We start from the raw sequence: 26705 nt of genomic DNA, 5'->3' as shown, positions 1-26705 counted from the left end.
CTTCCTTTCCTCTTATTGGCTGTTTTGAAAATACATTCCGTGAGCTCATTGGACTGTTTTAACCTGCTGCTGCGCTCCAGTCATTTCAAAAGAGTCCGGGAGCGTTCCAGCGGCAGTTTGTTCGTGTCTGTAAAAAACGAGGCACAAACAGGTAATTTTTTATATTTGTCAGTATAAGTGAAATTTAAATTTTACTTTTAAAAGACTCCTTAGCTAATGCGGAACATGAACGCCCGACACAACGTGTCTTAGCAGTTAGCATGACATTCAAAAAAGGTGCCTTTGATGGCTAAACACTTTGTTAAGCTAACGTTAGTGGTCCTCTCTTGGTCGTTAATCAGAAAAAGCTAATTTCACGACTGCTTGATATCTAACTAGCCTTAGTTACTAAAACGAGTGAAAGAGCGACGGGAAAACTTGCGAGCTGCTTAATGCAACAAAACTAACGTTTCAAAACGTCCCCGTTCGTATTTTGAGGTAGCCTGCTGTTCTGGCGAAAGGCCTGTCTGCATTACTGTAAATGGGTAAGTTAACGTGACATGAGTTTCCAGTTTGAATGATTTCCGTACAAGGTCGTGCTCGATACGAACAGGCTTGTTGTATAGTTCATTTTTAAATAAAAGGCTGATCTAACCTAATATCGACACTGATTAGACGTGTGTAAGCTGATAGAAGTGAATGCAGGTCCTTGGAAGTTGTTTACGTTACAGCCTGTTTTTCTCTTTCTCCGTTCAGGCAATAATGGAAGACTACCTGAAAATAGAGAAAATCGGAGAAGGTTAGTTTTAACGTATGGTTCATCTAAATTATTCACATGAAGCTCTACAAATGTTGATACTTCAAAAATGTGTAATTATGTGTGTAGTCAAGTTTTCTTGTGCATCTTGTAATCTCTGTTTGCGCAACAATCTCATGGTTATAAAGTTGTTCTAGTGTAACTTTTCTTTTGACAAGAATTACTTTGGTAACAAGTAATGATGTCCAGCAATTTGGAAGCATAAACAGGAGCTGCCAGTGCATTTCATCCAGTGCTCATGCTTGTGCTTTCCCCCAGGTACATATGGGGTTGTGTATAAAGGTAAGCACAAGGCAACGGGGCAAATTGTGGCTATGAAGAAGATCCGACTGGAGAGTGAGGAGGAGGGCGTTCCCAGCACAGCTGTCAGAGAGGTTTCTCTGCTCCAGGAGCTGAAACATCCCAATGTTGTACGGTAAGCTCTCAAATTCTCTTTGTTTGATCTTAAAATCCTTTTGGTTTTTATAACATGAGGTTTGAATTTTTATATGAACAATACTTCTCTATATTCTCTGTATTGTCTAGTGCCCTTTGTGCAGCATGGAGAGACATGGTGTTGGTCAAACAATAGAAACTATTGTGAAGTTTTGAAGATATGCATCAAGTTCATTATATAAATGCATGTGTAGCAATAGTTGACACTGCAGGATCAACAGTTTCAGTATTGTGCAGAGTGCTGGGAGAGGTCAAATAGTTGCTGCTCAGTCACATCTAATGAGAAAATGTATACATAAAGTATGAACTCATGTGTATTTGTGTGCGTAATCCAGACTCCTAGATGTCCTGATGCAAGAATCTCGTCTCTACCTCATCTTCGAGTTCCTGTCCATGGACCTGAAGAAATACTTGGACTCCATCCCCTCTGGCCAGTACATGGACTCTATGTTGGTCAAGGTAAGTATTACATTAATTCAGTGGTGCAATAGTTGCTTGAACTTGAAGCTTTTAAATCTGAGATGGGTTACGTTATCAGATAATATATTACATAATTCATAAGCCAAATTCTTAAAGTTACAGTGTGCAAAATGAGTAGATTGCAGTCTCAACCCTCCATCTGTGCAGCACATAATACGGTGGCCATTGTGTTGATGAGTCAGTGAAACTCGCTTCTGTCCAATGACAGCAATACTGATGTGACTTGTTAAGTACTTTTCCTTCAGTATTCGAGGTCAAAGGGTGAGGAGGAAGAGCACGGCGTTTTATTCAGATGTTGCTCTTTTTCTTTAGCATTTTTTTTCTTCTCAGGTAATGAAACATGGATATGAAACTTCATACGCTATATTGCCTGAAGTATTTACTCATCTGCCTTCACACTCACAGAAATTAGAGTGACATCCCATTCTTAACCTTAACATTTCACAAGGTTTAGGAATGTGTTTATGGGAAATTTTGATCATTCTTCCAGAAGCGCATTTATGAGCTCAAACACCGATGATGGATGAAAAGTCCTGGTTTGCAGTTAGGGCTGCTCGATTATGGCAAAAATGATCATCACGATTATTTTCACTGAAATTGAGATCTCGATTATTTGACGATATTTATTTAACAATAATGTGTTGAATAATGACTTTAAAGATTGTCAAAAAATAATATAAAATAGTGCAAATACTGATAACAGTGCAAATGTTTGCAATATAAGAAATAAATGAAAAATGTAAACATCTGTGTTTAGTGAACTTTGCAGTGTTGCTCTGTGGTGCAGCTACGACACTGTAGCAAAGTTTACACACTGTGTCTACTTGATCCACGTCTGACTCCACCAACCCATAATGTTTCCACACCACTGAAGTTTTTTTACCTCTTTTCAACCAACAGCAGTCACTCTCCTCTCCAAATAACTTCTGCTTAGCTTTCCGAGCTTTCCTCGGGTCCTCTTAATCAGCGGTCCCCAACCCCCGGGCCTCGGACCGGTACCGGTCCGTGAGTCGTTTGGTACCGGGCCGCGAGAGTTGAGGCTCAGGTGTGAAATGTATAGTTTTCAGGGCTTTTATCGGTTTTCAGCGTTATTTTGTTATCGTTTTTATCGTTAACTCGGTTTTCCTGGGTCTTTTCACGTGTGTTATGAATAAATCTTCTTTTTTTCGGTACCGGTACTAGTTTTATTTTGTTGTATTTATCCGCCACACCTTAAAGGCCGGTCCGTGAAAATATTGTCGGGCATAAACCGGTCCGTGGCGCAAAAAAAGGTTGAGGACCGCTGCTCTTAATTGTTGTGACACGTGTTCGAAATGCAGAGAGGTGCGCTCGATTTGCCACACGGAGCAGCGCGAGAGTAAAGCACGAGGGAGGGGCTAATAATCGGCTCGGTCATTTTTAATGATCGTTGAAAGCCCAGATCGTAATCGAGATTAAAATTCGATTAATTGAGCAGCCCTATTTGCAGTCCTGGGTCTTGTCAGTACTCTGGTCTCCTCATGGACTTTGTGCACATGTTGAAACAGGAGAGGGCCACACCCAAAGTGTTCCCACAAAGTTGGGAGCGTGACGTTTGTCCAAAATGTCTTGATGTGCTGAGAGAGTTCCTTTCAGTGGAACTAAGAGGCCGAGCCCAACTCCTGAAAGCAATCCCACACCACAAACCCCCATTTAAACACCCCAAAACTTTACACTTGGCAACCACCAAACCCACGATGCAGGGCCAGCGTCCTTCGAAGGACCCGGCCTGCGTAGACTGGTCCTTACTAAATCTTTATTTTATGTCATTTGTTTGACTTTTATTGGAGAAAATTGGGACGTTTCATCAGTGTGTGATGTGGCTGTAGCTCAGGAGGTACAGCAGGGCATCTTCTGATCCCGCTAACAGGATCTCTGCTTTGTTCTGTCATGATGTGACATCGTGTATCAGATGTGCCTGCTCCCTGTCATTTCAAAACGCGTATCTCTCATCCATAAAGAATAAAGCTTGGTAACTATTCCCACTAGTGAAGAATGTCTCGTTTCCACAGCACTGAAAGGAATGACTCTGGAGGTCCGTATTGATGCACGTAAACCTGTCGTTCACTGAACTTAGATCTGCACAGAAAGTTTTCGTTCAGCGTGTCGTTGAAGCACGGCTTCATTTCTATTGGTCGTTTTTATTTTCCTGCTACTGTCTGAAGATGCGACGCAGTCTACACAGTTTTGCACGCTGGAATCTGAGGCGAGGTTTGAACAAAGCTCCAATAATATTAAAGACCATTAAAAATGAAGATCTGAAATTGTTGAGTTAAATTGTAAAACAAACATGAGGCCAACACGTTTGTGTAAGTGGCAGATGATTCTGTTCACACAAGAAGCAGGTAGAATACTTTTAACTCAAACATCACTTTGCGTACAAAAAAACAAAAGGAAAACACTGTGAGACTTTCTGAATACTAAAGGCATGTCTGGTTTGGAAATGACACATTTTTCTGTTACGTTTCACGTTTTTTGGCTGCTGGTGAGCTCATCCAAAGATCTGCTCGTTCTCCAACACTGTTTAGAGCTACCTTTACCAGATATTGGAGGGCATCTACTTCTGTCACTGTCGCCGAGTGCTCCATCGTGACCTGAAACCACAGAATCTGCTGATTGACAACAAGGGCGTTATCAAACTGGCAGACTTTGGTTTGGCTAGAGCCTTTGGTGTTCCTGTCAGGGTCTACACCCATGAGGTAAGGATCCTTGCTCACAGCTCCTGGGATATGCAGGCTACTGCATCTCAAACCATTTCTTTTACTTTTTCTTGTAATTTTAAAAACCAAAAAAATCCTTTTTAGTTTGAGAAATACAGATTTAGACCGACTCTGTACAGGTGACCCTCTGGGGTCGACGGGCGCCCCTGTGCACTCAAATCACATGACCAACCTATGATGTGTCGCTTCAAGGCACTCGTGTTGAAAGCGAGGACTTCAAACTATGTACCAGTTTTTAAACTCCGCGTAAATCCAGAGTTGTGATTTTGCGTGATGCTTTTTCTTGAATGTTATTGTTGCATTTCGTACAGGAAGAAACAGTAAAAGCATGATTTATTTTTATATTTATCATTTTATTTTTTCTCTTTTATATTTCACTGCATCATTGTTGTGCATTTTATTATTTTTCGTGATGTTTTACATTGTTAAGCACGTTGCAGCGCAGACTGTTGGAAACGTGCTGCATGAATAAACCAGGTCAGGCAGCATTTGGTTGTGAGAGGGGAGCGTTTTAGGAGCGACGTCTGGTTTGTAGTTGTAGTGGTTCAGAAACAGGCTGCAAGCGTTTCATACAACTGTTACAAAATGTTATAAAGTTACAAAAACAATTCATTAAACATGTTTATGGTTATTAATAAACTGTCAGAATGAGACCATGAGTGTGAATCCAGACATGTGAGAATGACATCAAACAAGGCGGCGCGACTAGTTTGTAAATCTGAAACGGTCACAAACAGCCAGGTATATCCTGCTTGTGTGTTCCCAGGTTGTCACTCTTTGGTACCGGGCCCCAGAGGTCCTGCTGGGCTCACCCCGATATTCCACCCCCGTTGATGTTTGGAGCACTGGGACAATCTTTGCAGAACTTGCTACTAAGAAGCCTCTGTTTCATGGAGACTCTGAGATAGACCAGCTCTTCAGGATCTTCAGGTAGACACAGCAAAAACATCTTCGTGTGTTTAGAAACAATAGAAGCTGAAGTTTAGTTGAACTGCTGATTTCAATTTGGATTGAGAAAGACGGGCAAATATCAAGAACTGTTGGTGCGAGAAAACTGATCAAAATGTTACATTTACAGATGAGCTCAGCCTTTTGTGTGAGTGGGAGACGATTGGCTGAACCTGTGGATCTCATGTTTCCACATGTGGTGTTCTTGTACTTACGAGGACTGGCTGTCCCTGCTTTGTGTCTGGCTCTTAAAGACTGCAGTCTGACTGTACACACAACTACTGTGTCAGTCGTCACCAGCTCCCTTTTCAGGTTCAGGTTTTAGATCCCTCAGTAAGTGGAGATGCTGATGGGTTATAGGGCAGCCTTGCTGAAGTTTTAGTCTGCACAGCATCACAGCAGCCAGTTCAGGCTGCTTATGGTCTCTCTGGGAAGTGGAACGATTGTGGCTGAATTCAGGGATGGTGGGCTGAAGGACTGGGACAGTGATGCACTGATGGTCTTAGTGAAGACCATGGAAAGCTGATGTGCACACTCGCTCAGGGCCGTCCGCGCAGTCTTCCTGGGATCCACCACCCTAAGTGTGCACCTCGCCTCGTACTCTTGCACCATGACAGTTGAGCTGTGGCTTCCTTGAGTCTTTTTACCTTGAAACATGTGAATAAATGGTTCATCGTCGAGCACGGCATCACCCTCAGCTGTCATGGTGTTTCTGGTGTTGTAGTGGGTTAGGTTCTGGACTGCCCTATACATCTGCCAGGTCTCTAGCTGCGTAGATTAAAAAGTAGGTGGAACAGCAACCTCACACGTGTGTGTGTCCGTAATTGACATGTCATAGTTAACACATCTGTTACCTCGTATTCTTCTACATCATTACTTCATCAGGATGAAGCCTTTGAATGTAAGTGTGTGTGTGGTGAACAACAACACATTGTTATAGCAAACGTAAGTGCTTAAACACATAAATCTGTTGTTGACTTGGACATTTGCGGTGTAGAGCCAGAGAAGTTGTGTTAGTGTTAATATGTCACGTTGATGTCCTAACGTAGAGCTGACCGAGTCATTCCTACAGTTTGAGGCAGCCTGGATTGTGTGGAGAAGCAGGGATTGGTAAGATTAGGCCTGTAAGGCAGGGTTGGTGTTCACATCTGGTGCCATACTCCACATTATTCTGGCAGCTATTTAAAACAACAATGAGTGTGTCTGTGTGTCAGATTTAAAACCGTCTGTTTTCTCTAAAGCTTCAGCTGTAGACTGTCTTCGGTGTTTTAACACTTTGTGGCTCATGGAAACAAACAAATGAACTGACCCTGGAGTCTTTGTTGCATTTGTCTTTTTTCCAGGACGCTGGGAACCCCAAACAATGATGTGTGGCCTGATGTCGAGAGTCTGCCAGACTACAAAAACACTTTTCCCAAATGGAAATCTGGCAACCTCTCATCCATGGTGAAAAACATGGATAAGAATGGCCTGGATCTACTGGCGGTAAGGACAAAGGCAGCACCACAGCATGCTAATTAAACCTGGAATAGAATAGAATAGAATAGAATAGGCGACTGTGGCGCAGGAGTTTGGGAAGCGCATCTGTAACCGGAAGGTCGCCGGTTCGATCCCTGGACTCTCTGTCCTGGTCGTTGTGTCCCTGGGCAAGACACTTTACCCTCCCGCCTACTGGTGATGGCCAGAGGGGCCGATGGCGCGATATGGCAGCCTCGCCTCTGTCAGTCTGCCCCAGGGCAGCTGTGGCTACACCTGTAGCTGCCTCCACCAGTGAGTGAATGTGAGAGTGAATGAATAGTGGCATTGTAAAGCGCTTTAGGTGCCTTGAAAAGCGCTATATAAATGCAATCCATTATTATTATTATTATTATTATTATTAATAGCCTTTTATTCTCATTGTACATGTACAGCAAAGTTGTGACCAGAGGGAAGCAGGTCAAACACCTGGTTTCCTGAGGCTGCAGGTGTTATGGTTACTTTCTGTCCTCATGACAAAATTGTGATGGTGATATTCAAACAGGCTTTTTGAAAAGTATGTTTGGGTGATTCACTACAGGGAGTGCAGAATTATTAGGCAAGTTGTATTTTTGAGGAATAATTTTATTATTGAACAACAACCATGTTCTCAATGAACCCAAAAAACTCATTAATATCAAAGCTGAATGTTTTTGGAAGTAGTTTGTAGTTTGTTTTTAGTTTTAGCTATTTTAGGGGGATATCTGTGTGTGCAGGTGACTATTACTGTGCATAATTATTAGGCAACTTAACAAAAAACAAATATATACCCATTTCAATGATTTATTTTTACCAGTGAAACCAATATAACATCTCCACATTCACAAATATACATTTCTGACATTCAAAAACAAAACAAAAACAAATCAGCGACCAATATAGCCACCTTTCTTTGCAAGGACACTCAAAAGCCTGCCATCCATGGATTCTGTCAGTGTTTTGATCTGTTCACCATCAACATTGCGTGCAGCAGCAACCACAGCCTCCCAGACACTGTTCAGAGAGGTGTACTGTTTTCCCTCCTTGTAAATCTCACATTTGATGATGGACCACAGGTTCTCAATGGGGTTCAGATCAGGTGAACAAGGAGGCCATGTCATTAGTTTTTCTTCTTTTATACCCTTTCTTGCCAGCCACGCTGTGGAGTACTTGGACGCGTGTGATGGAGCATTGTCCTGCATGAAAATCATGTTTTTCTTGAAGGATGCAGACTTCTTCCTGTACCACTGCTTGAAGAAGGTGTCTTCCAGAAACTGGCAGTAGGACTGGGAGTTGAGCTTGACTCCATCCTCAACCCGAAAAGGCCCCACAAGCTCATCTTTGATGATACCAGCCCAAACCAGTACTCCACCTCCACCTTGCTGGCGTCTGAGTCGGACTGGAGCTCTCTGCCCTTTACCAATCCAGCCACGGGCCCATCCATCTGGCCCATCAAGACTCACTCTCATGTCATCAGTCCATAAAACCTTAGAAAAATCAGTCTTGAGATATTTCTTGGCCCAGTCTTGACGTTTCAGCTTGTGTGTCTTGTTCAGTGGTGGTCGTCTTTCAGCCTTTCTTACCTTGGCCATGTCTCTGAGTATTGCACACCTTGTGCTTTTGGGCACTCCAGTGATGTTGCAGCTCTGAAATATGGCCAAACTGGTGGCAAGTGGCATCTTGGCAGCTGCACGCTTGACTTTTCTCAGTTCATGGGCAGTTATTTTGTGCCTTGGTTTTTCCACACGCTTCTTGCGACCCTGTTGACTATTTTGAATGAAACGCTTGATTGTTCGATGATCACGCTTCAGAAGCTTTGCAATTTTGAGACTGCTGCATCCCTCTGCAAGATATCTCACTATTTTTGACTTTTCTGAGCCTGTCAAGTCCATCTTTTGACCCATTTTGCCAAAGGAAAGGAAGTTGCCTAATAATTATGCACACCTGATATAGGGTGTTGATGTCATTAGACCACACCCCTTCTCATTACAGAGATGCACATCACCTAATATGCTTAATTGGTAGTAGGCTTTCGAGCCTATACAGCTTGGAGTAAGACAACAAGCATGAAGAGGATGATGTGGACAAAATACTCATTTGCCTAATAATTCTGCACTCCCTGTATTGTTTGTTTTAAATCGACAGTCATGTAGAAATACTTGTGTCCCTCCCACGGGCCCCACGTTTGACACGTATGATTGGTAGGAACTACTTTTTCTTCCGCCTTTCATAGTGAGATGTGAAATGCAGCTGTACTGTATCACGGCTCACGTGGGACTCAGTTGACAGTAAAGGCTGATTGTGTGTGTTTGCTCCATGTTCATGGAGAACGTGGAGCTTTATCACAGCTCTCTATACTTCAGTGTTATGAAGGGCATCATTTGAAATAAACTACTTTTGATTTTCCAAACACATGAAGTTTTTGTACAAAGTATCAGATTAGTATCAAAGACACTAGCTTGACTTTTACTTGGTAACAGATCAGAAAGGAAATCGGTGTCACGCATCATCGGGGCTTCAGAGGTCACCGCCATCATGGGCTGCATGTGGTCTTTAGTTTCTGCGTGAACATGAACATTTATGGAGACATCAGGTGGAAGAGCTGCTGTAAGAAACCAGGACACACGAGCACCTATTAAGATTTACACAACAATGTGAATGCTTAATCAGTGTTCACATGAATAATGAAGCAGTCCTTAGCAGGTGACGCCACATCATTCATTTAACTAGAACAACATGCAGCTACAGAGAGCTGGTAAACCAGCGTTAGCAGCAGACTGACTTCTTTCTATATGCAGTGGAACCTCCACTTATGAAATTAATTCGTTCCAGAGCGTCTTTCGTAAGTCGAAGCACCGTTTTTCCGTCGCCTTTTGAGTGAGGCGATGCTGGCTGGAGACGAAGTTCCTGGTGGAGGCTGAAGAAAGCATACGTACGTGTTCGTGTACATGACATTATGGAATTTAATTCTAAACTTTAAAACTTACATTTATGTTAATTAATGTACGTGCACTGTGCAATGATATTTTTTCAAACTCGCTCATATTTACGCCGGCCCCGTTTTGAATGAACGACAGGCTAATTGCAAACAAAAAGCACACAAAGTAGCGCACTGCAACAACAATACGTCTTTCACGTGGAACAGCGAAACGCATTTCATTACGCGGGCATTTTGTCGTACCACGGGCAAAAACATTGCCGTTAAGTGCCTCCCTAACTTAAATTTTTCGTTAAATGGGGTCTTCATAAGCCGGGGTTCCACTGTATGTTTGTTTTGTTTCTATCTTGGAGGAGTTTTGACCCACATCTCTTTACAATGTGGCCTCAGGTAACTAAGAGCAGTGAGGATTTGTGTTATTGCACAGCGGTCCTGAAGTGATACTGCAGTACTTCCATCGTGATTACTGTCCTGTTGCCTCTTGTTAGCCGAGCTTCAGCTGTGAGACAGCTTTTCTCCCCCACATTCTGCTTTACCCTCAAAATTAAATCACATGAATTCAAAGAAATCAGTGATGATATTTCTTTGTATTTATTCAGTTAAACTTGTCTTTGCCATCAGTAGCTTTTCAGTTTAAACAAAGTGAATTTCCTAATTTGAAGTGTTTGTCCTGATGATGGGGGTGTGCAGGACTAGCAGAAGGATGATTGTTGTTATTTTAGATTTTAAGTGGTTGTCATGAATTGTGAAACAGCACGGCAGCATGCGCCGCGCTTTGCAGTCGCAGTTTGTTTGTTTTTCAGATGTTTTCTTCCTTTTTTTGCCTCGTCTATTTCACTAAGAAACTAGTCACCAGGATCGTTCCTAGCATTGTAGGTCAGTAGTGGTGACACAGCACAGTATTCAGTGTTAAAGATGTTCAACCTGGAGCTGGTGGTACATCTGACATTGTTTTCTTATTGTTAATAATAAGCTGATTTGGCACAGCCCTGCTGATGTTGGTCATGAAACTGAGCTGGTGCCAGTTTCCAGGCCAGGAACTCCTGCATGTTCAGGTTTAATCGTCTGTCTGGAGAATAAAGTCCTGTTCTGGTCTCATCTCTGTAGAAAATGCTGACCTACAATCCCCCCAAACGGATCTCTGCCCGTGAGGCCATGACGCACCCTTACTTTGACGACTTGGACAAATCCACCCTGCCGGCTGCCAACATCAACAAAATCTGAAATGCATACTGACTTTGCTTATTAACACATACCATTTGTGACTCTGTAAATATGTGTATGTGTATTTGTGTGTATCTGTGTGAGGAAAAAGTGTCAATCTTTAATAAAACTGCACTTTTTTTCTTTTTTCCTGCTCAGTTATTTGGACCTAATGTCTCGTTCTTTCCAACATCATTAAACAGGACGGTGACGGTCAGGGTGTCTTATTTAATGTTACTGAGTTTGCTTCACGGTAACTATGACGGGGAAGACACATTTCCCCATTTAGTAAAGTAGCTGTAGATAATATTACATCTGTGGGATGATTATTGGTAATTTTTTCTCTAATGATAAAAATTGTATTTTTATTACCACAACTTTTCTGTAAAGTACGCACACTCACAGACACAGCTGGAGTTTCAGCAGATTTTAAAAAATACAAAACGCAGTTTTTAAATGTTTCATCGAAATTCAACGATTTCTGACAACATGATCAACCGAATGTGTTTGAATAAAACTGTTTTGTGCGTGTTTGATTTGTCTTGATGTATGTGTAGATGTAAACATGGTTTATATCACTCACACAAGGAGGAGATGGGCTCCTGCTATAGTTCCACTCACTGCCATATTGTCTTTTTGATATGTGAAGGTTTATTAAGGACGTGATGGAAATAAAGAGATTAATGTTACATGTTGTCACATTCATGATACAATCTTATCTGTACAAGAACAGCTGAAGTGTGTTTAAGAAGAAGCAAGAAGACTCAAAGAAAACAAGACTGCTCCACACACGCTCAGACACACACACACACAGACGCTCAGACACGCACGCTCACACAGACATGCGCTCACACAGACACGCACGCTCACACAGACATGCGCGCTCACACAGACACGCGCGCTCACACAGACACGCACGCTCACACAGACACGCGCGCTCACACAGACACGCACGCTCACACAGACATGCGCTCACACAGACATGCGCTCACACAGACATGCGCGCTCACACAGACACGCGCGCTCACACAGACATGCGCTCACACAGACACGCACGCTCACACAGACATGCGCTCACACAGACACGCGCGCTCACACAGACATGCGCTCACACAGACATGCGCGCTCACACAGACACGCGCGCTCACACAGACACGCGCGCTCACACAGACATGCGCTCACACAGACACGCACGCTCACACAGACACGCACGCTCACACAGACACGCACGCTCACACAGACACGCGCGCTCACACAGACACGCGCGCTCACACAGACACGCGCGCTCACACAGACACGCACGCTCACACAGACATGCGCTCACACAGACATGCGCTCACACAGACACGCACGCTCACACAGACATGCGCTCACACAGACATGCGCGCTCACACAGACACGCGCGCTCACACAGACATGCGCTCACACAGACACGCACACACGATCTCTAACGATGTGATTGTTAAACATGAAATCAGCTCCTTCCTGCAGAGCTTAAGCGTGAGTGTCAGTGTCCAGTTTCCTTGAAGAAACCTTTCCTCCATCCTCTTCTGGCGTGGGGGGCGGGGCTTCTCCTTTTGTTTCTAATTTCCTTCGTCACCATCGTCCAGCAGGAACTCACTGATCTCCTCTCTCATCTGAGACCTGCAGAGCACAACGACCCAGTCAGCCCTCGATCGCCTGCAGTCTCACTGTAAATGTAACATCTGTATTTCTAAGAAACCACAGCTGGCAGACAGACGATCATAGAAAGAAGTGGAAACGTTGTTTGGTTAGAACAAAATAGGAAACAGCATTACATCCTTGTGATGCTTCTTTATTTTTTAAATAAGCCAGTCTTTACACATCAGCAGTTATACCTGTGGTCAGTTTAACTAACACAGATGACTTTCAGGGCGGGTGACTGCAAAGAGGACAGCGAGAAACACGCAGCTCAAACTGTTCAACACACTTTCCCAAAGCCACCGTAAATATGACATCATACTTTACATCACATCATGTGTACAGTGTCAGTATCATGCAGGAAGGTCTGCAAACTGCACTCAGAGTGAGAAACTGTTCCTAACTATGATGCTAACGCAGTCAAAGAAGAGTGAAACAAACAGTCCCCACCTCCTTTGCCTCCTCTGAGCCTCTGACAGGATGTACTGAGGGAGGTGATTCACTGTCGACTGGAAAGGAAACAAACAGGCTGGATGTCAGATCTTCACTCTGATTAGTTCATACCAAACATGGTGTGTGCTGCTCACTGTCTTCCTGTTCGCTGCAGCGCGCTGATGGCTGACTACGTCTGAGTCACAGGTATTTGTTATAATGTTTGAAGTGTTGCTACTTGATGCCACAACTCCAATAAATACACAAAAACACCAATGACCTCACTACAGCGGACAGCTGTTTTCATGTATTTGTGTCAGTGTTGATGGTGCACTTGCACATCAGTGTCCATCTAAGTGTAACAAACTCTTTGAAAAGCACATGTTTAAAAATGAAGTTCAAAAATCTTGGTTGTCATAATTCATGCATGAAAGGGTCAAACACATCATCACTCACCATGTCTCTGACAGTCAGCGCACAGCTGTAACACAACAGGCTCTTCAGATGTGTTGCTTCTGGTAGCCTGTAATACAAGTGCAATACAGAAAGCTCAGCTATGAGCACCCACGGGGACGAGTCTACAGTCGATGCTTCCAACACTGTTTCAATGAAGAAAGGAAACAGCAGACGAGCACACGATGCACAGAAGAAGAAATGTGGATGAAGTTTCTCCCAGTTCACTTTTAGGACTTGACTGAACATCTGATGGTTTTTAGATGAAATCCATCCTACAGGATATAATCTCAAACACTTTGTAGCAGGTACGTGTGAGTGAAAGCATGAAAGTGTCCAAATGACAGCATGCTGCCACTGTAATAGATTACCCTGTAATGTTACAGGTCTTACACCTACAGAGGGGCCTGTGGTTACAATTATCTCAAGAAACCTGAACTTGCCTAGCCACGACCTTTCCTACAAACCTTAGCAGTTACAGATCAACGAGCTAAGAGGAGAAGGATCAATCTTAGTTCTTATTTTTAAACATTACAGCATTCTCAAAATAAGCAGGAATTAAACTAGAGGTAACCAAGAAGCCAGGCCAGTGTCGAAACTGACAGCAAACAAGAAAATGTCAAAGCTTATTTCTTACATTACTGACTCTCGTCACAGAAATGTGTCATAGTGTGACACAGCACCTAGTGGATGCACCTCATACAGTTTAGCAAACATTTGCCACATATGTCTGAAAAAGGGCTTCTTGGGTAATAAATCCGACACAGAAAATAAACACTTACTTAGCAGAAGAACAGCAGCCTCCATCACTTCCTGGTCTCCCACAGTCCCGCCCTTCTGCAGAGGAACAGCACTGTGCGGTGGGAGCCGGCGACCCCGCCCTCCCTGTTTAACAGAAACAGGCTTAAAAACACAGCTTTGTATCCATGTAAAGTGGAGCTTGTTCAGTTCTAAAGCAGTCACTGTACCTGGCTTTGGCCTCAGGGTTTCAGCAGCGCTGCCTCGCAGACACTTAGACCCGGACAGCTGATCTGATATGAGCGTGGCCTGGAAGGCCGACGGCTCCTCTGAAAAGATGAAGACAGACAGGTTCAGTCGCGCCGTCCTGAACCAGAACGATGTCCTGCAGATGGTTTTCACCAGAGACTTCGTTCCAGGATTATAATACTAATAATGAACAGCAGCCTGAAGCCTCATAATCCAGTATTACCCTGTGAGGTCACTGCCACAAGTCAGCATATAAACATAGATTTAAATACATAAACACAGATATTAGACCATGCTGTTAGCATTAATTATTACTACACTATTGTTAGTATGTTTATTACCACAACAGCTATAACACTGGTATTTCACACTACTTTGTAATTAGGTGGTCCTAACGTGCCATTACCACAATAGCACCGTTATTCGACATAATTATTGAGCTGTAATAGACTTCTGCTGGTCTTTTCCTGATTATGACAGTGATGGCACCATGTGGCTCTCTGTGTGACACGCGAGCTCTGCTGCTGCTCTGTGATCAAAGATGTTTGTATGAAATGCTCCACAGTCTATTATTAACATTGTGAATGTGTCCAAACTCAGTGCAGTGTTTTCAAATATTTTTAGAGCAAGAAAGAAAAAATAATCTTCAAAGCTGTAATTACAGTCCTGTGGCTGCAGCACTTTGGCCTTGTTTCCACTTCCTGTTTGTCCACATTTAGAGGGATTTACCCAGTGGTTCGCTTTCAAAATAAAAGACACGCACCAGATAAGAAGTTGCAACGTGCGTTTGCGCACATAAGAGGAGGACAGACATTTGTTTAGGACTCTGACAGATGTCGAAGAAGCTCCTCTAAGCATTTACTTTGGTTTTCCTCCACCTGCAAAGAAATGTCAGGCGTCCGAACCGCAACAGAAGCGCGTATTCTTGGAAAAGTGGTTGCAGGAGGTGAGCTGGCTTCAAACAGATGATGAACGCACAGAGATGTGGTGCAGAATGTGCCGTGAAAATCCCACTCTAGCGGACAATCACAGTGCAAACGCGCGTTGCAACTTCTTATCTGGTGCGCGTCTTTTATTTTGACAGTCAATGCGCACCTGCGGACCGCTTATGTGCAGCCCTGGATATAAATAAAGCTGAACTGAAGTGGAGCACTGTAGTGTGCCGATGAGGAGTTACTCCTGTGTGTGTCAGTGATCTGCAGGCTGTGGCTGCCTGTGAAGCGCCTCACTCACCCACAGCAGTGTCCAGGCTGCACAGACACAGCAGACATCGGTTACAGCCGTCGGCTCCTGACCATTTCCTACACGCAGTCTGCAGCTTCTCACTGGTCCTGCGTAACACACGTGCTGGGTTTAACAGTGAGGCTGTCTGAGAAACCCTGCAGCACACATGATATGTTCAAAGTGCTGATGTGCATGAAGCATGTGTGTAACTGCAACCTGTAGATGGTGCTGACAGTGGAGGGGAAGTCTGTCTGCAGTTTGGTGACAAAACTCTCCGTGAGACGTTGGATGCTGGCCTTCTCCACCGTCTGTGGAACACAGAGCAACAAAACTGTACACAGGCTGGAAACGCTGAAAGTCCTGGAGGAGGCGCAGGGAGAGGAAGAGACGATGCACACACAGCAAAGGTCCTGACGTCTCAGATGATGATAATAAACATGTCAAACATAAAAAAAACCTCCCTCCATCTGTGATAACACTCCATTTCTGTCTCTGCGAAAGTTTAGGAGCCTCGTTTCCCCTCGCGCAGTTTCTGAGAGAGAACTTCGTTCACACAGTTTAAGCCAAACCATCGTATTCATGATGAAGCCCAGCTTAACCATCCACAAACCTACAATAAGTGACTTATTCCTGATAACCCAGTGAGGAATGTCTAAAAGCCTGGATTTAATTTGAGGTCATTTAGTTACAGGGAAGAAAAAGAAGATGGAACGCTTTGCTTGAACGAGGACATTAATAAAACATGGATGATTCAAAGATGTAAGGAGGGGAAGCAGAAACGGTCCCGTGGGAACAGTGCACAGCGGCAGAGGTCATGTACACATCTGTACACATCTGTACACATCTGTACTGATGGTGCGCGTTTCATGAATAATCTTGATTATTTGTGGAAGTCGGGATTAGAGAGTAAAATCCTGTTTGTTGTGGGGCGCACCCCTGAACCCGACTTCCTACAGGCTGTCCATAACACAGGTCTGAAGCAGGGGTCTCAAACCCGTGGCCCGAGGGCCACTTGTGGCCCATGTCACACCTTCTTGCGGCCTGCATGTTAACATGAAGAAATATAATGCAGTTTGGTCCCTGAAGTGACTTTGTGTTTGTTGTTGAGTGCAACGTTAAAACAAGTTGTGTAAATGATGTAATATGAGCAGAGAGTGCAAACATGCTGCGGCTCATGTGTGCGTCTGTGTTGTGTTAAATATGAACACAGCAGACGTGTGTGCGCAGACAGACGAGCGGTGTGTTAGTTAAGAGGGAGGAAAAGAATCTGTGTTCATGTTTGCAGTTTTGTTACATGAAATTTAAAACAAACAAACAAACAAACAAACAAACCATTTTTAGAAATATTTCTGTTTTCCTGTTTGTTTGTTTTTGTACTACTTGAACAGGCCGTCCAATGAGCTGGCAGCGCCTGCAGCGCCCCCCACAGGCTGACTGGCAGCTGTTCCAGCTGTGACTGGCAGCTGTTCCAGCTGTGACTGGCAGCTGTTCCAGCTGCGACTGGCAGCTGTTCCAGCTGCGACTGGAGCGTTGGCTGTTAGACGAACGTCATCTAAAGCAAAGCTTTGCTGCTCTGACGCTGCTGCACATTAAAGCCTTTGAAACACTTTGAATGTTTCCTGGTTTACCTTCGTGTCCACACTTGGAATAACAACATAGGGCACAGTGAACAGATGGTTGTAGTAAGCTACTTCTTTGGCAGAGTAGTCTCTCATTGGCCGCACTAATATGATGTCACCGTATCTGGAGTCAGAGAAACCCTGTTTAAAACAACGACAACATTAAGAGCAGATTTGCTTTAAGTCAAACTTTAAATGCTGGAATACGACCTGATCCTTTACACACGAGGTAACAAAGTATACGCACTGTGTCCTGGGCCAGCTGTGCTCCTCTGCCCAGTGATATACTGGTGAGAAGTTTAACAGCCAGTCGGGTGCAGCTGTCTCCCAGCATCAGTTTACTGTAGCCCTCCGTGCGAGCTGTGTGCACCAGCAGATGCTGCCTTTGAGGAACACAACACAGTCAGGTCAGGGGCTCACGTGGTGGACAAACTCAGTCGGGAATCAAAGAATCGTTTCCGCCTGATTGTAGGTGGAACGTGTCTAAGCAACAAAAGCATCACAAGTAGGAGAAGCGAGTCCTTGATGCCTGACCTTAGTGTGTTCAGCAGCTCTTCTCTGGCCGTCAGTGTTTTAACTGAACCGAGCAGCTGCTGCAGCATCAGCGTGTGCGACTCCTCAACGTGAGGCAACAGCGTCTTCTTTGGTTCCTGTGGCCTCGGAAAGTTGCTGCCGTCAGTCTCGACAAAGTGATCCACGGCTGCCTTGTAGGCGCTGGCAGGTTGCTCTGAGGGCGACGGGTTGGTCGCCACGACTGAAGCGGGCAGGTCCAGGACCTTAGAGAACATCGGTGTATATTTAACACAGACGCTGGTTCAGACAGACTGCTCTGTGATCAGGTTCAGTCTAATTAACATTAAGAGCAGCAGGCCCGGCCTGGCTCTACACAGACCTGCTCCAGAGGTAAGATGTAGAAGGGGAAACCAGTAGCCTGAAGCACTGCCTGGAGCTCAGCCACTGTCCTTTGTCGCTCCTCCACCGACTGACCTATCGCAGCACCCTCTGGGAACAAAGACACACCCCTTTACAAGGTTTCTTTTTTAGCCAGAATCATTTCAGAAAAGCGTCACCAGAGATGCAGAAATAGAACAGAAGAGCCTTTACTGTCAGTGTACAGCCAGATGTAACGTACCGTCGATGAAGGCAATGCCAGGCACGAATCTCAGCTTCTTGTTCGCTTTCTGACTTAGACCCTGTGAAGAGCATCATTAACTATTTATGGCAGTTAAAGATATTTTAATGCCGGTTTTAAGAAGTTGGTAGACTATAATAAAATATTTCATGCTTTTCTACCACTTAAATACCCAAAAAACCAAACAGTGGATCCAGCATCAACTCAAAATCCTGCTCCTTAAATAATCAGCCCCATCTTATCTTAATGACCTTGTAGCACCATATCACCCTATTAGAGCACTTCGCTCTCGCTCTGCAGGCCTACTTGTTGTTCCTAGAGTATTTAAAAGTAGAATGGGAGGCAGAGCCTTCAGTTTTCAGGCCCCTCTTCTGTGGAACCAGCTTCCAGTTTGGATTCAGGAGACAGAAACTATCTCTACTTTCAAGATTAGGCTTCAAACTTTCCTTTTTGCTAAAGCATATAGTTAGGGCTGGACCAGGTGACCCTGGATCCTCCCTTAGTTATGCTGCAATAGACGTAGGCTGCCGGGGATTCCCATGATGCACTGGGTGTTTCTCCCCTCTGCATTTAAATGTGACTTATTATTAATCTCTGGCTCTCTTCCACAGCGAGTCTTTGACCCCTCTTTCTTTTCTCACCCCAACCAGTAGCGCAGGGGTGGGGGGCAACTCCAGGCCTCGAGGGCCGCTGTCCTGCAGCTTTCAGATGATGATCCAACACAGCTGATTCAAACGGCTAAATGACCTCCTCAACATGTCGTGAAGTTCTCCAGAGGCCTGCTAATGACCTCATCGTGTGATTCAGGTGTGTTGACCCAGGGTGAGATCTGAAAGCTGCAGGACAGCGGCCCTCGAGGCCTCGAGTTGCTCACCCCTGCAGCAGCAGCAGATGGCTCCGCCCCTCCCTGAGCCTGGTTCTGCTGGAGGTTTCTTCCTGTTAAAAGGAGTTTTTCCTTCCCACTGTCGCCAAACTGCTTGTCCTACTGACTGCAGGGCTTTTCTCTGTTGGATGATAGTAAGGTCTTTACTTTACAACATAAGGAGGCAGCTGTTGTTGTGATTTGCACTACATAAATAAAACTGAAGTGAAATGACTTGTGGTGACAATGACACACACCTCTTGAACTTGTCTGAGCATTGAACAGGAAGAAGGGCCTCCGGACACAGCCAGCAGGACCTGGATAAAAGGAGGCACACAGTTCTGACGCTGTCACAAACACTTCCAGCTTCTGCTGATCATTCTGGGTCAAAGACAAACTCGGACAATAAAATGGAGCGAAGTGAATTTTGTTGTGTCGAGTCAGGAACGACTTACCTTCTCTCCGGGGAAAATGATCCTGTTCTTGCCGAGCACAGCTTTGAACTTGTGAATGAAGAAATCTTTGAAACAGAGCCTGAACGACACAGAAACACGATGTGAGCACAGCCACTGCAAACACACGAACACATCACATGACCTTCATGTACAAACGCATTTCTTTCAAACATCACCCTCTCAGAAAATGTGCTGGGCTCACAGTACATAAAAAACTTCATGAAACATTTGTTTTCTCAGCAGCCAGCGTACGTCTATTCTTCACCAGCCTGAGCCGCGTGTCTCCACTGAGGGAGGAAGTCCACCTGACAAAGGGCCAACAGTTTCCAGAGTGACCGTTTCCATTTAATGAAGCATGAGGCTGTGGAAACAGGCCAGAGCCAGTCTGGCTGAGCTTGATGCATCATGCCAAGCAAAGTTATACAGGGTGGGCCGTTTATATGGATACAGCGTAATAACATGGGAATGGTTGGTGATATTAAAGTCCTGTTTGTGGCACATTAGTATATGTGAGGGGGCAAACTCCTCAAGATGGGCGGTGACCATGGTGGCCATTTAGAAGTCGGCCATCTTGGATACAACTTTTGTTTTTTCAATAAGAAGAGGACCATGTGACACATCAAACTTATTGGTAATGTCACAAGAAAACAATGGTGTGCTTGGTTTCAACGTAACTTTATTCTTTCATGAGTTATTTACAAGTTTCTCTTTGTTCACAGCCATTGACATGTCGAAGAGGTTAACACGTGAGGAACGGATCGAAATTGTGTTGATATCTGGTGAACGCAGTAACCGGGTCATTGCAGCAGATTTCAATGCAAGACCCCCTACGAGACCACCCATCTCCCATGCTACAGTCAGCAAACTGCTTGCTAAGTTTGGTGAAACTGGTTCAGTGTTGGATTTGCCAAAATGTGGACGCAAGAAAACTGTCACTAATGAAGAAACATCAGTGGCTGTCCTAGCTTCATTCAGCAAGAGCCCACAGCGTAGCACTCGCCGCATGTCACTGGAGAGTGGCATTAGTCGAACGTCCCTCCGGCGGATATTAGCTACTCACAAATGGCACCCTTACAAACTCCAGCTACTGCAGCATCTCAGCGAGGATGACCCAGATCGGCGCACAGAATTTGCAGAATGGGCAAAACAAACATTGGAACAGGACCCTCAGTTCACGCAGAAGATTTTGTTCAGTGATGAGGCAAACTTTTATGTGAATGGTGAAGTTAACAAACAAAACCACCGTTATTGGTCTGACACTAACCCACATTGGATGGATCCCTCCAAGACTGTTGGAACAACAAAAGTGATGGTTTGGTGTGGTATATGGGGTACAACGATAGTGGGTCCATTCTTCATCAGTGGAAACCTCAAGGCCACTGGATATTTGAAATCGCTACATGATGATGTGTTTCCCTCTTTATGCACTGAAGCTGGCACGTTCCCTGAGTTTCCCAGCAAGATGGTGCACCACCACATTATGGGTGCAGGTCCGAGCATTCCTAGATGAACAGTTTCCTGGAAAGTGGATTGGTCGTCGTGGGCCAGTTGAATGGCCCCCAAGGTCTCCCGATCTGACCCCCTTAGACTTTTATCTTTGGGGTCATCTGAAGGCAATTGTCTATGGTGTGAAGATACGAGATGTGCGGCACCTGAAACTACGGATACTGGATGCCTGTGCTGGCATTTCTCCTGCGGTGTTGCTATCAGTGTGTGAAGAGTGGGAGGAGAGGGTTGCATTGACAATCCAACACAATGGGCTGCACATTGAACACATTTTATAAGTGGTCAGAAACTTGTAAATAACTCATGAAAGAATAAAGTTACGTTGAAACCAAGCACACCATTGTTGTTCTTGTGACATTACCAATAAGTTTGATGTGTCACATGGCCCTCTTCCTATTGAAAAAACAAAAGTTGTATCCAAGATGGCCGACTTCTAAATGGCCACCATGGTCACCGCCCATCTTGAGGAGTTTGCCCCTCACATATACTAATGTGCCACAAACAGGACTTTAATATCACCAACCATTCCCATGTTGTTACGCTGTATCCATATAAACGGCCCACCCTGTAGTTTGTCTGTTCCACTGTCCATGAGCGCACGGTGGTGGCTACGCTCACCGTCATCACAGATGCAGTCATGTATCCCTGCAGTGAGGCACACTGCTTACCTTAAAAACATCCCAGCCATCACAGATGAGCTCTCAGTCTACAGTGTTATCTCTCACAGCTCTATATGTAGAAATGCTGCACAGCTTACCTGCAGTATGCATCTCCTGCTCTGATGACCAAAGCTGCAGGCGCCTCTTTGCATTTGACACATTTCTTTGAAACACTAATAAACAGGAGAAGAGCAGCCATGTTAAAACAGGAATGACACTGATGATGACAGTGAGGAGATCTGGGATTGTGTTCCCTATGGTTCCCTATGGTTCCTCCAGTAGAGTTCCAAAGACTTAAGTTGTTCTAGTAGCAACTAGTGATCCATGACTAAGGTTGTTTTTCATTTATACTATAAGCATTTTTAAACATATTTAGTGTTGTTAAAGTGAAGTGTTTACTCCAACCATTTCTCAGTTTCAATAATTGATATGCTGCGTTTATTCCATTTTCAGTGAACACAGCGTCTTTACTATTTTCCTAATATCAGGATCACTTCAGGAATTGTATTGGAGCGTGTAAGTTCTGCTGTGGCTTCATATATGAGAGAGAGAGGTCCGCTTCTGTGATGCTGAGTTTCAACGTGTAAATAAATAAACCTCCAGAGAATCCTGCAGGTCATCTAAGCCAAAAATCCCCACATTTCAACCCGTCTGGTTATGACTGAGGAACAAAGGGCCCTGAGGCCATTCCCCAACTCTCTGTGAACGGTACTCACGGCCAATGATCAATGATCATGATCATTCCCACATCAATGATTATAAACTGGGCAGCACGGTGGTCAGCACTGTTGCCGCACAGCAAGAAGGTCCTGAGTTCAATTCCACCATCAGGCCGGTCTTTCTGTGGGGAGTCTGCATGTTCTCCCCGTGTTTGCGTGGGTTCCCTCCGGGTACTCCGGCTTCCTCCCACCGTCCATTATCGGTTAATTGGATAATCCAAATTGCCATTAGGTGTGAATGTGAGTGCGAATGGTTGTCTGTCCCTGTGCGTTTGGCCTGCGACAGACTGGCGACCTGTCCAGGGTGTACCCCGCCTCTCGCCCTATGACAGCTGGGATAGGCTCCAGCGGAAGCGAATGGATGGATGATTATAAACTGACCTCCCAGCCCATTGTTCACCAGTGGTGCTAGTTTCAGTCATTCTGAGCTGTTTCTAAGGTTGGAAACCTGCAGACTGACTGAAGGAGTCACCTGGTGATGATGAAACGTTTCTCTACGTCCAGATGAACAGGAGGTCTGCTGATTCAGTCACAGCATTCTGCCTTTTGTTTGCTTTATGTTTAAAAACATCAAAAATCCATGGTGGGCTTAGTACACAGACTGTACCAACGACGGCTACAGAGTAGATGGAGGAGGCAAACAAAGTGAACCTGGATGAACTGGTGTGGGCTGCACTCCTCCTCTGATTGGAGTTTAAATTAAGTGGATGAGTGTCCCCAGTGTCACTGATATGCCACCACAGCGAGCTCAGCTATGGCCCAAAACGCCGGTTTGCACAGCCCGTGACGTAAAGGGCGGTGTTCCATGACCTGGCTGGTGTTCGGTGCAGAGTTCAGGTGGAGTTTTTACGGCGTCCTGACTTATTACACGAATATTTTTACACCTTTTCGTATGGGTTGGGGAAGCGACGATTTTGGGCTCAGATGGCCTCTGGGACAAGTGTTCTCTCGAGCTTCTGGCTCTGGTCTCAATATTATCAAGTGTGAACTTGAGGCTATTAAGGGACGTTCCAGTACATGTATTTCTAATATACAAGTTAACAATGAAGTGAGATACTTAGGGGTAATAATAACTAAGGATCAGCAAAGAAGAAGATGCTTAAATCTGGATGTAGACTCAACCAGCGGCTCCGGACAGAACTGATGACTAAAGCGGAGAGAAGCTCGGCAGCTCTGCCTCTGCATTATTGCAGACTCATTATTTAAACCTGTTCTCATGAATGCATGTGATAAAGCTGATCTAAGCTTTACGGATCTTAGCACTTTAAACGATACATTTAAGATGAATTGGCTACAATATTTACAGCTGCTGGACTGTTATTCCCCTCCATGTGATATCCAAACTAATGCGGTTATGATATTGATCCAATCCCAGCTAAGCTTATCTGCGTTTCATCGCTGGGCCTTTTTATCATGGACTCTCATCCATAAACATACTTATTGTCAGCACTGTAGACCTCAGCCTACCTGGGCACGGCGGCGCGCTCCATCTCTCCCCGGTAATCTTCCTCCACCTGACACATCGCGGCTCTCCGCCTCTCCCGGTGAACGCGGCCGTTAGGAGAGAAAACAGCAAGCGGCCAAAGTGAGCTCCAACTGTCAGATCAGTGAAACCTCCGGCAGCTGATTCTTTTCATCAGCAGACCAACACTGACCCACTGCCTCCACGCCACAGGTTCGTGTCTGAATCGTGTCGCTGTTTGATGACGTAGGACACGGTTCTTTGGTACACCGTGATGTATGTCGCCACCTAGTGGTGTGGAGAGTAGGCTGTTTGTTTAAAATCCTGGAAAGTGTTTTCTTGCAGACGCAGGTGTATACGTCACTCAGGTGACGCAGACGCAGGTGTATACGTCACTCAGGTGATGCAAACGTGTTACAGCGTGTCCTCAGTGTTGCCGTTATGGCGCAGACATTGTTTTGTTGTCCCTGTCTTTAAGTATAAACATTATAAGTAGAAATGGGCTTATCACTTTATATACATTTCGAAATATAAGCAAGAAAACTAAGTACCAAACTGTAACTATCTGATATGGTGACTTTGTATTTTAGATTTTCTCAGTGAGGTTTAAATGTTTTGCAACTGTAAGTGTTGTTTTTATGTACCCTCACATGTGGCTACACTTATCAATGAACCCAGAATCATTGCAGAAAAACCGCTATCATAGCCTTAAAGAGACAAATGTATAAAAGCAATCATTACATATACCAGAAATCTCGTATTAGATGACAATGCACTATGCACATATTCAAACTAGAAACACACATTATCCCTGCTGATGGTTAGTTTAATATAACCTTTCTTGCACAGGCTGTTGTTCCCCTGGTAACATAACATTACTACCTTTATAAATAAATGGCAACAACACAATTCTTTTAGGGTTTTGGTTTTTTTTTTAAATTAAAGACTCCAGAGATGGTTTAAATCGGATTCATAAGCTTTTAAGGTAGGCTACACTGATTGCCACGGCACGAGGAACAGGTGAGTGGGAGTGGCCAGGACCCCGGCCAGGTGCGGAACTGGGGAAACACGAGCCGCTCACTTGGAGCTTGACAGAAAAGCATAGCTGGTGGCTAAAACATCTGTTAAAATACATAGTTCAGATAATATTACTGTAGAAGGGAAAACAGGAAGAGAAACGTCAGAGAATAGAGAGTTATTAGAACACCAAGATGTAAATGATTTAATAAAAGGACCTCTCAAATCAGAGTCACCACGAAGATCAGGTTTGTTATCTAACGAGAAGTCAACTTTGTGACTAAAGAATATTATTTTACAATAAAATCTGGGAAATGGAAAGAAGCAGTAATGGTAAAGATCTGCACGCCAGGCAAAGATGACACAGAACTTTTGAAATTGAAAAAGCACAGGGTACGATGTGGAGACAAGGTTTATTCATCCAAATGAGGAAGATGGTATCGCAGGGTGAATGTAGACATGCAGGATTTTCTCTCTGGAAGGCAAACACAAGTAAGGATAGGAAATAATTATTCTGAGAAGTATATACTAGTATGCATGTCTATAGTACAGTATGCCACTTAATATTAGAAGAGAGCAACTGACATTAAATTACCGGGAAAACTTAGATGGTGATGGAGGAGCGTCCAACTCGGGGAATGGTTAAACCCTGCTGGGTCAAAGCAAAACGTGAGGAGTTTGGTTGGATTGTGAAACCAAAGGCAATCAAGCTCAAGTTAAATAGAACCTTTACCAGTAATACAGCTGTGGATACTTCCAGATGCTACGGTAGATTTCACTTTGTTGGAAAAGAGAAATGAGGATGAGGAGTTTACTTTAAACTCACGTACAGTACAGAAATATATTTGTGTATAACTGTAAAGAGTATAGAGTAGTTTTTACTTTTACCTGAGTTTAATATCAAAGTAGGGAAACTGATAAATGATGGACTCGCTACACACAGGAGAAATGCTTGTAACGTTATCAGCCACTGGGTTGAAGACACCACACCATTAAGATCAGTCATTTGTTCAGATTCCAGTTCATAAGTTTACAATTCAGAAAGTAGACCAGATATATTCATCGAAATCAAACAACTGGAGAAATGAGGAGACGGGGGAGGAGGAGAGGATGATTTCATGTCTCAGATTTGGGCACACTGGGCTGAAGTGCACACTCTTCGTTTCAGGGAAACATTGGAAAACGTGAGCACTGTGGAGATGAGGCAAAGCAGCTCGTTATATGACACTGTCGGGAAGAAGGAAGACAACGGATTCAAAACCCAAACAGAATCGAACTGAAACTAGATTAAACTGATTTAGAAATAACTCAGGAAGTTATCAGGGAATATTTCTTCATCTTAGACAAACGCATTTGTATGATAGGGTCGGATCCACATGCCAGACCAGTTGTTGGGGGTAATGCACCGAGCAGCCGCCAATAAACACCAAAGAAGAAGAACTCCAGCTTCCAGAAAGCGTCGCGCGCACAGGCTGTTTGTTGTG

General features: G+C 44.3%; 2 protein-coding genes and 1 long non-coding RNA gene across 5 annotated transcripts; 1 reads left to right on the top strand and 2 right to left on the bottom strand.

The window, feature by feature from the left end:
- The first annotated feature begins 53 nt into the window (after positions 1-53).
- cdk1 (cyclin dependent kinase 1) lies at positions 54-11790 on the top strand. 2 transcript variants are annotated; one of them, XM_084948214.1, is made up of 8 exons: positions 54-151; positions 736-778; positions 1055-1211; positions 1567-1690; positions 4258-4428; positions 5216-5379; positions 6741-6882; positions 10937-11790. In XM_084948214.1, the coding sequence occupies exons 2-8, from the start codon at positions 742-744 to the stop codon at positions 11051-11053; spliced, it is 912 nt and encodes a 303-aa protein (XP_084804340.1). In that variant the 5' UTR covers positions 54-151; positions 736-741; the 3' UTR covers positions 11054-11790. The 2 variants fall into 2 exon arrangements, with proteins under 2 accessions (XP_084804340.1, XP_084804341.1); XM_084948215.1 differs by lacking the exon at positions 54-151 and adding an exon at positions 231-524.
- On the bottom strand, positions 11661-24447 carry ctu2 (cytosolic thiouridylase subunit 2 homolog (S. pombe)). Its single transcript, XM_084948212.1, has 16 exons — positions 24210-24447; positions 22122-22196; positions 19859-19937; positions 19661-19720; positions 18542-18602; positions 18302-18411; positions 17944-18185; positions 17657-17792; positions 17419-17550; positions 16007-16098; positions 15800-15897; positions 14548-14646; positions 14362-14464; positions 13583-13649; positions 13145-13203; positions 11661-12676 (listed from the first exon to the last, which is right to left on the bottom strand). Exons 1-16 carry the CDS (start codon positions 24263-24265, stop codon positions 12616-12618), a joined length of 1530 nt encoding a protein of 509 aa, XP_084804338.1. The 5' UTR covers positions 24266-24447; the 3' UTR covers positions 11661-12615.
- Positions 24448-25129: 682 nt separating this feature from the next.
- On the bottom strand, positions 25130-26672 carry LOC146375493 (uncharacterized). Of its 2 annotated transcripts, XR_014802019.1 has the most exons (4): positions 26110-26672; positions 25955-25999; positions 25817-25870; positions 25130-25696 (listed from the first exon to the last, which is right to left on the bottom strand). It is a non-coding gene; the product is annotated as an uncharacterized LOC146375493 (long non-coding RNA). The 2 variants fall into 2 exon arrangements; XR_014802018.1 differs by lacking the exon at positions 25817-25870.
- Between the last annotated feature and the right edge of the window lie 33 nt (positions 26673-26705).

Source organism: Perissodus microlepis, chromosome 13, assembly GCF_051167445.1.
Source record: "Perissodus microlepis isolate ML-2025 ecotype Zambia chromosome 13, ASM5116744v1, whole genome shotgun sequence".
Classification (NCBI taxonomy): domain Eukaryota; kingdom Metazoa; phylum Chordata; class Actinopteri; order Cichliformes; family Cichlidae; genus Perissodus; species Perissodus microlepis.
This window is presented reverse-complemented; position numbering and strand designations above follow the sequence as displayed.